This window comes from Ptychodera flava, chromosome 15 (assembly GCF_041260155.1).
Source record: "Ptychodera flava strain L36383 chromosome 15, AS_Pfla_20210202, whole genome shotgun sequence".
Classification (NCBI taxonomy): domain Eukaryota; kingdom Metazoa; phylum Hemichordata; class Enteropneusta; family Ptychoderidae; genus Ptychodera; species Ptychodera flava.
This window is the reverse complement of record NC_091942.1, coordinates 16,699,519-16,711,533: the sequence shown is the minus strand read 5'-3', so window position 1 is coordinate 16,711,533 and position 12,015 is coordinate 16,699,519. Positions and strand designations below refer to the sequence as shown.

The 12,015-nt window shown below is 38.2% G+C and overlaps 1 protein-coding gene across 1 annotated transcript; it reads left to right on the top strand.

Annotated features, from left to right (window-relative positions):
• The first annotated feature begins 3,700 nt into the window (after positions 1-3,700).
• Positions 3,701-11,895, top strand: LOC139151349 (integrator complex subunit 15-like). Its single transcript, XM_070724055.1, has 7 exons — positions 3,701-3,842; positions 6,342-6,568; positions 8,482-8,712; positions 9,283-9,445; positions 10,224-10,715; positions 11,110-11,149; positions 11,380-11,895. Exons 1-7 carry the CDS (start codon positions 3,824-3,826, stop codon positions 11,486-11,488), a joined length of 1,281 nt encoding a protein of 426 aa, XP_070580156.1. The 5' UTR covers positions 3,701-3,823; the 3' UTR covers positions 11,489-11,895.
• The last annotated feature ends 120 nt before the right edge of the window (positions 11,896-12,015 follow it).

The following is a 12,015-nucleotide window of genomic DNA, read 5'->3' as shown; positions in this document are numbered from 1 at the left end:
TGCTATCACAAAGAAGTCCCTCTCAGATATTTGGTGTTTTCAACCTATTTTTTTACAATTTAAATGGAAAAGAATCAACCGCTGGGCAATTGTAAAAATGAAGTGAACTTTATAGCAATAGTAAAAAGCATGTCAAGTGTGTGTAAAAGAACTTGAGAAAACTACCAAGTAAATGTTTATGCAGTGTGTCTGTATTAAAAAGATTGGCAGTTTATGCTGTATGTAAATCCCAAGCAAATCTGATAGAAATGCATATATAACATGAGTATGAGAAATGAATCATTCTTGTATTGCTATGCAAATTTTTTGAGGACCAGTGGATTTTACCTTGGGACCAGTAAAAAAAACCCAGGTCACTGGTGCTGGGACCAGTGGGAAAAACAGAAATTTTCAGGCCCTGGTAATGGTATGTTGTTGTTCAGAGCGGTAGCATGGCGAAAGGTGGCTGTCAAGGCCATGTGGGCCGGTAAGCAGCTTTTCAACTGGCTATTGATGAACGCGATGCAGCAATATTCAGAGGTGTGTATGACAGTATATTTGTGATTGATGGCTTAAATATCGATAACTAAACAAATGATTTTCATCTGCCGTGTATTCTTATGTTTTAGAAAACTGAACATACCATATGCAAAATTTCTCACATTTTCCCACGTGAGCGTGACATTTCGGATGTTCACGATGCGTCATCGACATGGTCCAGCACTAAAATGACCTCCGGGTCAACTCTATTTTTGATAAAGCTTAAAGGGACAAAGTCAGTCATTTTTCATGAATTTTGTTTGATGCGATATACTACATATTTTGTTTGACATGTTGAAAGATACTGAATGAATGAGTGACCATACATATATTCGACCCCAGTTTTATAAAAATTAAGTAAAACCATCGCGAAAACGAATTAATGGTCATGACCATGAATTCATTTTTGCGATGGTTTGCATGTATCCTGTCTAAAACCGGGGTCGAATATAGCATGGTCAGCCATTCTTTCGGTATCTTTTGACATGTCAAACAATATAAGTAGTATCTCACATCAAACAAAATTCATGAAAAATGGCCGACTTTGTCCCTTTAAATTGCTTGTGTATTTGGAAAACATGTTCGGTCACGACGGGATTCCTTTTTATGTCCGCTAAATGTATTATCAAATTTATTCATGATGACCCATATAGCTAGGGAAACAGTTCTGTTTCATCATTGTGATCATTCTGATCATCTGTTCTGTTGAGTTTTACACAGTATCTTTCTGCCGTGTATTGTGATGAATAAACACGGATCATTGTGAATTTTAATTCCTCTGCTTGTTTTAAATCAGTGCATGACTGATGTAGAATTGTAATTGTGCTTGTAACATGAGAGCGAGAAGACAAAACAGCTGCACTTGTGAGATTGGACATCATGTATCTTGTTCATCAGCTTTAATTAGTTTATTGAGGCGACATGTCTTGTGTGATACATCTGGTGTTTCGATCTAACTAAATCATTTGTTCTAGCCTGAAATGTGTTTATGCCTGACAACATACAAGCAAATAGACTGAAAAATATTGTAAATTTTTGCTCCAAAATAGGTGACGTGACAGTGACACCTCAACACTTTATCTGGTCACAGTATAAGTGGCTGAAAAACAAATGCAAAAAGTATGTTATTTTCCTGGATCTATTTGTGTTGATTGTGATAGACATTTGTGAACAGCATAAATGTCACAAAACCCGGTTTTAAATGATAAAAATTGTTCTAAAGTTGAACATGAACTTTTTATATTGATGCAGGTTGTTTACGACATGAAAATTCCAAAGAGTGGTTGTGTGTAGGAATTTACAAATTCCCCACCCCGTATGTGGGGGATTTACTTGGTTTAGGTGGGGATTTTCCGGATTGTCTTGCCCCAGGGGGTGGGGCATTTGGCAGATTTCACAGGACTAATTTCCAAATCCCCCACTAAACCCCGAGGTGGGGGGAGTGGGGTTTACATTGACTGGCGCATAACGCTTGTAACACGCAGCCCATGCAGAGCTAATGAAGGAACCCAATGCGGTCCATCCAGTCGCACAACGTCTGTTGTCAGGACGAATCACTCAAACACAAAACCGTTCTTCGGGGACTCAGACAAGTGGCAACTGTTGAACTGACTCGTTTGCGTGCCCGTGCCCATAGCCCTGCATACGATGCTGTGTGTTCCCGGCGTTATGGCCACAACACACAGCATCGTACGCAGGCAGGGTAGGGCCGGGCTAGCTGCAGTACAGTACGGCAAACCGTCCGACCCAAATACCCAGGTAAAACCTCGAGGTACTGTACTGCAGCTAGGGCCGGGCTAGCGTGCCTGTATCGCCGATGAAGTCAGTCATGGTTGTCTCGGAGACTCTGGGTCATCAAACTTGGGTGTTGCATGGTGGGATACTTTAACTTCCGCCGCCGTTAAAATAAAGTTTTGCTCGTCGGAAAAATGTTTTACTCTTCCCCAAAATATGTTTACTCTCGCTAGAAAGAGTTTGCTATGCATTATAGGTAATTGCGCCCTCACATGAAATATTTCTCCTCTCAGAAATGAATTTCGCTCTGAAGAAAAGTAAGTTTGACTTTTTCATCCTTCCTTTTTCGTTCTTTCTCAGTTCAGTTTTACCAAATTCTTAAACCACACTCATATGTAGAAAATATATCTTGAAGGAATTAGTTTTGTTGTCTTCAGAAAATAATTTCTCGCCATTGAGAAAAAAGTTTTATTCTCTGTATTTCAATTTGCTGCTCTGAGAAAATCTTTTTTCCATAAAGAAATTAATTTTACTCTTGGAAAATAAAACTTTTCTTTAAGAATTTAAGTTTTCTGCTCTAAAGACATAAGGTTATGTCATTTAAGTAACTCAGTTCGCGCTTAGCAAAAATCTTCAACTCTTGCTGTGAACAATTTTTACTTCTTTTCGAATAAAAAACGCTTTTGAGAAACAAATATTTTGTTCAAAGTTAAAGTTATTTTTTAAAGTTAAAGTTTTTTTGTACAAAGTTTTTAAAACAGTTTGCCCCAAAAATAAAGTTTCCCCGTTCAGAAATAAAAGTTTGCTGTGGAGAAATAAAATTTCTTACAAATATTAAATATATTGTCAAGAAATATGAGTTTATGTTCAAAAGTAATAAATTTCCATGACGTGTAGGGGAATTTGTTATCTTGAAAAATTTTACTTTTGTTTTACAAAATAAAAAATACTTTTGAGAAACATATTTTGTTTATGGTTAAAACTAAAACTACTTTCGAGAAGTTAAAGTTAAGATAATGTTAAGATAAAGTTGCCCGTACAAAATTAAAAGTTTGCGGTGGAGAAATAAAATCTCTTACAAATATTAAAGATATTGTCAAGAAAAATTAGAGTTTATATTAAAAAGTAATAGAGTTCCGTGGCGTGTAGGGGCCACCGTACGGAACAGGTATTAGCTGATGATAGGGATGCGGAACATGGCGGTCGGCAACTATGCAAGGCAGTCACCATCAACACAAGCCTTCAAAAAATCAATCTGTTTCGGTTTGAATTATAAAACGCATGAGGTGAAATGCGTCGGCGATTGCTTTCCGAAAGTGCGTACCTTCTACTGAATGACAAAATCGAGTTTTTTTCAAAGGAGAACACCAGTTTGATCGTCTGCAGACTGCGCCCGTGAAACTTTATAAGCCAATCAACATGTTCAATAGTGTCGTCCAATCACAGCCATGGATAGAATGCCGCATACATCTGACCCGTGACCTGACCCGGCCCCTGACGAACACAGCGCACCCAGCGGTAGAAAAGGGATAGGGAACCAAAAGAGACCTCGTTGCATGAAGTTCGTAATATGGACAATGTCAGTGAAAGTAAGTGTTATTGTAACTGTTTAGTTTGAGGAGTAAGGTATGTGCATAACCGTGTCAAGTTTTGTCCGTGCGAAGAAGAGTTGTTATTTCTGAAACGGCGGCAGCAGCGTTTTGGAAAAAGGACTTTGACGTGTATACAGTATAGCCCATAGGTGTATTGAGTGTTGTGTACAGTGTAGTTTGTTTTATTTACCAGGTATGTTTACCGGTATCATCGATATCAATGCCAAAACTGGCTAGAGCTTTGTCACTAACCTAGATTTACGCACTACTGCATCACCTACTATGCACAGTTACAATGTTTTTAATGGTGCTTTACCTCTGCTTAAATACAGAAGATATGTCATTCTGCTGCTGAATGCAAAGTGTTTATGATATGATCTTCATCTCTATAGGATGCTGAAAGTAAAAGTGACTTGACTGATGTTAATTTCAATTGAATGTTGAAAGTGACAGTTAATTAACAGATACAAGTGTAATGACATATCTTAGTGTTATAATTAGTGATATGCGTAATTGGTACGCAAACTGTTCGGATAGCCATTATTGATACTTCTACTCGTAGCTGTAATGTAGCCTGTTGAAAACTGCAGGGTCCATCACTTTAGCCAGATCAACCGTGCAGGTAGTAGAGTCTGAAAGTGATGTGTCCAGTATGCCAAAAATAATCAGTTCAACCAATAATTTGAAGTCAGTGGAGCTTGGGAGACCACCAGAGCATGAATCATAACAGGCCAAAATAAAAATATGTGCTGTTCCGATTACCCGACCTACCCCAATTTTATCCTCTGACCCTAGACTTTTTTGAGCTTCATAAACCAGGAAGTAAGCATAACTATATGAAAAACATGAAACGCATGAATCACGCGATTTTATTTTATTTTAATAGTTTGATATTCAATTTGAGTGTGTTTCATGAGGAAATTATTTACTGATAGTTTGTTTGAACGCGTACAAAATGCACATTGAGGAATAAAAAAAAAATTGCAAAAAAAAAAAAATTCCCTACCTACCTACCCTATTTTTGAAAACCATGTAATCGGAACAGCACATATTTTTTTATTTGGCCTAACAGTGCATAAAAAAGTTGGGAACTCAGACTTCAAGTCTTTTGATTCAATGTATACCATACATGGCATTGCATATCACTGCTGAATGCAAAATACTAAAAGTTTGACACGAGTTCACCACTGTGGTATAATCCGGAACAATATATTCAACACACGTTTAAGGTAATATGCACCTCGAAAGTGAAAGACTTAAACTTTTGCTCTAACTTTCCTCAAGGAATCTTTCAATCATTCTCTTTCAAAATCAAGAATAAAAATAGGGGGTCACCGCACAAATTTTGGTACTAGAGAAACAAATTACCCAAGATTTACCGATATTAGAAATTCAAATGGCCGCCATCCCTGTGTTAACTCTATGGCGAAGAATAAAAATTTTCGAATTTCGAAAAACTAAGCCGGTTAAAAGTTTTCTTTCACCATGAGCTTTAAAATTAACCCCCACATGTGGTATATCAGAAGAGAACTGTAAAAGTTTGAGAGTCCGAATGTCTGTCCCCGAGGTACGTTCTACCTTAAGAAGTTATTGATATGCACTTCAAGTAACATATAAAGGAAAAGTACTTGCTATGAGTATGAATGAGAAACCCATGGTTGAAGTTAATACACTGTAAATTGTGGCTGAAGTGTTGAACAATCTGATAAGAGCAATTCTTGGCACATTGCAGCACTTCCTGCACCATTGCGACCCGCCTGACCAATGGTACCCAATAGGCTGTGTCTAGATGCAAGTGTAGTGTTCTTAATGTGAAAGTGAGTCACCTAGGCACCTAGTCACGCAAGCCTTTCACTGGGCCTTGTTGCACTGTGCTGTCAAGGGCAGTGTCGGACATGCACATTGATGTGACAAAGGAAGTTTGTACAACCATGTGATAGAGGGATCAGACTAATAACAACGAATGATGAATAATGGGCAATTTAGGGCATCATTCCAGTCATGATTCCTTCTCTGTTACGTGTTCTAGACTAGTTCAACACAGTGAATCGTTATGTTTTACTTCCTTATCAGTTTGATTATTTATTTATTTATTCAATATTTAGTATAATTTCCAAACACAGAACTTCCCCTTATCTTGCCAAGTTCATATTTCACCATCAGGTCAAGTTGGTTAAAACTAGTGAAGCACAATGTGTCTCATATGATAAATTTCAACAAAATATTGATCATTTGAAGGCCTCTGAAAACAGAGATACTGTAAAAGCAGTTTTGGGACTAAAGCAGCTTAAATAGACCAAGCTGAGTGGGTGAAAATAGTACATACCATGCTTTTGGTTTTAATAGTGCTTATTACTGACTTGGCAGATGGGGAAGGGATACTCCACACAAGTATTTCCCCAGAGTGACATTCTATACTGTGTTGGGCTGTTGAGACAATCAAGTGAAAGATGCAACTAAACAGCCATGCTATTGTGTATCATTTCCTCTGACTAGAACTTCGCCTTGGTGATCCGAAAGCCTTCGCAGCACTGCCAGAAACACGCTCATTGCTTGGGAAAGCAGAATTTCCTCAGTGTGCCAAGGATGTACTTCTGATGCTGAGCTCTTACTTCAAGAATTACAACCCGGCAAAACAGCCTCTACCTTATGCTGAGAACGTCGTTAGGATTATTGACGAGTTCATCTTCTGTTGCACTATCAATTTGACTCATTTTAGGAAGGTAAGGTGCTTCTTAGGGTTTCCCAAAGTGCAGTTTAACAAAGGAAATGATGCAAAATAACAATCACAAGACCCATTGCCTGCAAATTGCGATGCTTTCTGCATCATCTAGGGAAAACTTACCCGTAGGGATAGTTCAGTTTGCTAGGTAAGCCACATCAATTCTACCGACTGTAGGAAATTTTGCATACACATGTATCAAAGGCACTGTTCAGGGCTGACTTGAGGAAATTTAACATATTACTGTACATGCGCTATATAGGACTGACTATAGGAAATTTTACGTATCACAGATACTCAGTAACTGTAAAGCTGACTTAAGGAAATTTTACCTATTACATGCTCTGTATAGGGTTGACTTGAGGAAATTTTACATGCCAGTATTACATGCGCTATACAGGAGTGACTGTAGGAAATTTTTCATATCATATGCACTTTATAGGGCTGACTTGAGGAAATCTTACATATTACATGAGCTATATAGGATTGACTTGAGGAAATTTTACACATCATATTCACTGTTTAGGGCTGGCTGGAGGAAATTTTACGTATCACATGTATTGTATAGGACTGACATCACATGCACTGTTTAAGGCTGACGTGAGGAAATTTTACATTATCACATACACTGTTTAGGGCTGATGTGAGGAAATTTCAAGAAATTGCTACATTAAAATTAAAATGTCTGGCAGCATAGTGGCATAGTTTGTGGCTCATATTTGGTATTTATATAAATACCAAAAAGAGCTTATGTGGTGAGTCGATGGCGTCTGTATGTCTGTATGTATGTGGGTATGTATGTGCGGATGTATGTCCGTCACACGCAAAGGCTCCCATACCGCCAAAGCTACCATCACAGTATTTGCTGTACAGATAGATACAGGGGTTGAAATGTGGCGTTGTTCAAATGAACATGTCAGTGTCAAAAATATGCAAATTAGGTAAGAAAAGGGGGAAATCCTGCAAATGTGCAGGAGTGGTGGCAGTAACTGAAACAGCTAATTAGTCATTTCCTGTTATTGTTTATGAACTGTGACATATTAACAGACCTGCTCAAACCATAGACAGTAGAGAGGGAAGACTGTCTATGCTCAAACTAAGAGGGACTAGCTGTTTCTGCTATGCATGTTGCTAAAGTTGACCTCCAGAACCTAAAGTTTTAGACCTTATTTACTTTTGTCATTCTTTATTTTTCTGGTTTAAATATTTCTTGTTGTTTTTCTGGTTGTACTGAGCAGAAATCATTGTCATAACATCAACATAAAATTTTCCTGCACTGAACAGATAGAAACAACACTTATTGTTGATCTTTGGTATGTACCAATTCTGATCAAATTTGAGCGACACCATATAATTGCAGTATTTTTTGCTATATGGTCCAAAAATTGACATGATGGCAACATGTAGGGAGACAGAATTAAGAGTTGGTAGCTAAATGTTATGTTTATTAAATTTTATGCTCGCTCAATAAAGTAACATTCTGTCATTTCTGAATGAATGAATAAATCTTTCTACCAGTCCCACCGACTCCGTGATATGGCACAACATAAAGTATCTACAATGCAATGTTATTGGTTGTCACATTTCCTAACAGAAAAAGTACCAGATGTCATTGAAACACAACACCATCGAGAAAGATGAGATACGTTACTGATGATTATACTTTCCATATATCCTAAAATTATCAGTAGTTGAAATAATAAGTAGTTTTGCTGGTGGAATCATTTGAGTGATTGATCAAGCTAAATTCAACTCTTCCCATGATATAGGGTCAACTTTATTGCTGCAGACAAATATTGAAGGAAGGCTTATGGTCATTTGCCACAGTTAGATCTGTTTTGACAGTACTGTGGCCAAAATTGGAATGGTAAAATGAGCAACCTCATAGAATTTTATGCTCTGTTATTCTTTCAGAGGTTGACAGCAAAGCAGGAACTGCACCTCCTGGAATTGTTCTGTGGATATTTTGAGAACCAGTCGGAAGACAGCATCCGAAATGCTGTATTTGACGTCCTCTTCAGTGCAGCTGCAGTGCAGCAAGGCGAAGAGTACAAAAGAGGCATTCTGTGTAAACTTGTTTCCCTTGCTGTCGCTGTCAAGTGCACTTCAGTGTTGAACTGTGCAGCAGTGCTTATGACAAAACAAGTATGTGTATATAGTCCCACTTTTTGCGCTGAGTTAGTATTTTATAATACTGACAGTTTCACATACAGACAGACAGACAGACATACATACATACATACATACATACATACATACATACATACACATAATTCACACACAGGAACACACACACACACACACATGCTCACAAATTCTTAACAATATACCAAAAATAATCAATGTGACACCCCAGCCGAGTATTGGCTTGTGAGTCACCTGTACATTGATGAATACCGTAATGCTTTCTGTGTGCATCGCTCACAGACTTTTGCCCCTAATTTCCTTATGGAAACTTCAAACCATTCCCTTTTGAAGTCAAGAATGAAAATCAGGGGTCACCATGCAAAATTTGATTCTATGGAAACAAACTAATATAAATTATCGATACTTGAAATTCAAAATGGCTATCCCTATGTTAACTCTGTGGGGCAAAATTAAATTTTGACTTTCACAAAAGTGCATTTGCTCTGAATTTGTATCCTTTGTGTATCATACTGAAAGATAGACTTACTGTGAACATCAACACCGTTGGCTGTGTTTTTTCTCTTACAGACTTCAAGGTACTGGGTAACTCATCTTGCATCTGCCATTATTCATGATTATTGTCTTCTGGTACCAGATTCTCTCGGCACCTTGCAAAGCGTCGTCAACATCTCACCGATGTTCGCATGTCAGCTACTAGCAGCCATCACACAGCTGTACAGACCCACAATAGGTGAGTATTCTACACCTTGTTTCAGTCATACAGTAATACCTCATGAATCAAAAAGAGGGATGGGGGACTTGAATTTGGGGAGAGACATGACCATGAATCCGAGTATGATCAAATAAATGCTGCTCACTGACATGACCATTGATGGAGTACATCTGAAATTTTCCAGCAAAACGTTTCTAGCTCTGCTCACATTTGCCACTACAAAACATGAAAGTAAACATGAAAAGCCGCTTTCCCTGGAAAGAAATGGACATTATCCACATACAGGGTTATTTGTTCCTTGAATTTTAAGTCTCCCTTGAAATTCCTTGAAAATGAAATTGAGTCCTGGAAGGTTCTGGAGAATAGGTTAAACCTGCAATTTGAACGGTCCACGGTACAAACAAACTCATGTGCGCAAATGCACAGAGATAGGTGTATTTCCATACACGCTTGCTTGTACTGCCATCACATGATCCTTTGGGCCTACTAAGGCTGTAGAACACATCAAATCCTTTTTATTCTGGAGTAGAAGCATTGGTAAGCCACCAGCAATTTTCAAAAAATCAGAAAATGATATTTTGTGAAAATAATATATAAAATGTGTTGTAAAAATCGTACCTAGTACCATAATATTTTCTCCCTAAAAAGGTCCTTGAAAATTGCTGTAAAAGTACTATATATAAAGTCACTCTGCCTGTATGTATGTAACAAAGACAGTTTTACTGTGTGCCTGTCCTTTCTGATCATGTTTATTGTCACTATGACTAAAATGTTGTTCATTTATTGCCTATTTCAGGTTCAGACAAGTTGTCTTTAATGCCAGCCTCACTCCTAGAAATGATAACAGAGTGGGTATCAGCAGATCCCATGTTATGTCTGTCCAGTTTGTTCTACCGGCATCCCAACACACTTCCAACATATCACAAACAGCATCCGCCTCAAGAAAATGTGACTCCAATAGCTGGACTGATAAACTGTTGCGTGTTGGCGCCATTGCTGTCGTCGAATGAAGAAGACCTTGCACAGAAAAGCCATCAGACGTATTCCAAACTGCATCTCAGTGTGTTGGAGACAATGATTGCCTACAGTGGAGCACAGCAAGAACGCAGGCTTGACCCATCACTCTTGAGGAAGGGACTTGTAAGTCTTCAGGAGGTGAAAGACATCTGTGACAGTGTCAAGAAACTGAACAAAGACATTCATCCAAGTCAGGGGGATATTTCAGTGGATAGATTTGCACAGGCTGTCCAAGTTGCTCTCTCCACTGGAATTTTGTTGTGCGTCAAAGGTAAGATCAACTGAGCACTGGTACCTTCCTCTTTAGCTGTGTGTTGCTACCAGTCAGATTGCAAGAAAAGACTGCAGTAACATTTACTGTTGTAACTGTTAATCCAGTATTTTTTATTGGTCCAGTGAAGCTAAAGACCAATGTACTGGCCTTGACAAGCCAATCAAGACATGCCACTCTCAAGAATACCAAAAGTGTGACCGAGAATACTTGACTAAGAGTACTTGGTTTTCTCTTTGCCTCTTAAATAACCTCATTTTAACAGCTGTGACAGATAAATTTTAAGATTTTGAAGTCCCATACCTATTGGTGTCAGTGAATGAGTCTTCTTAATTACCTTGCAGTCACAATGTTTTTCTAAACTGTTGTTGTGATTTCATTGATATTTTCGCAGATGATTTGAAGGATATCTGTATTGGACTGCCACAAACCAGGTAAGGAAAAAGATACTCCATCTCCATTACTTATGCTTAAATTTAGTAATCCTTACAATTATCAGGGTTTTTTTCCTGGAACATACTGGCATGTTTTCATATTCTACAAAAATGGCTCATCGAAAGAAACATTACACCGGTACACACACACACGCATGTATATCTTGGTATGTATGTGTACACAAAATACAGTGGATGTTACATTATCTGCTCTGTATTATCCCAAACAGACTACTTCAGATAGTGTTAAGCCACACAGAAGCCAGTCAAGTGGCTGGATATGGAGACGGCAACACATCCATGATGCCGGCCAGCCATGGAATGCCAATGGAATATTGAGATTATCAAGCCCAGGATCTGCCATTGTGTACTTTTCATTGAAAATCCAGAAGGGCAATCTGTCATCAGGATGAAGCCAAACACACACAGGATTGTCTTCTTGGGAGTGTCAGATTTAGATTAGGCCTGAAAGTCTCAATCTTCGGTGGATTGAAGGAAATTCACTAGTACTTCCAGCAGTCTTCTCCTTGCTAGACAGTTTGCATTCAGTGTTTAGAGACCATTCTTAACTGACTGACAGTAAAGATCTGCTTCATATTGAGAGTAGAGTTTGACACAGTTTTCAGTGACGTCCTTATGGACACTTTTATTAGTAGCAGACTAGCAGAGATTCCTTAGTGACTGCCAACTGCAATTTTTCATTTTCGAAAGATGATTTCCTATCATTAAAGACCTTATTGACACGATCTTGAAGTCTTGATTGAGTGACTGCTGTGCTTGTGCGTCTCTGATGAAATCAGAATTTTCATTCTGACTTTTGCAATATCAAAAACTTTAGTCGCACGTTTAAATAAATTTATCCGTAA

Excerpts from the sequence above, each read along its gene's own strand:
- LOC139151349 (XM_070724055.1), top strand. Across the intron at positions 6,569-8,481 it reads ATTTGACTCATTTTAGGAAG|AGGTTGACAGCAAAGCAGGA; the intron begins GTAAGGTGCTTC and ends TTATTCTTTCAG. Across the intron at positions 11,150-11,379 it reads ATTGGACTGCCACAAACCAG|ACTACTTCAGATAGTGTTAA; the intron begins GTAAGGAAAAAG and ends TATCCCAAACAG.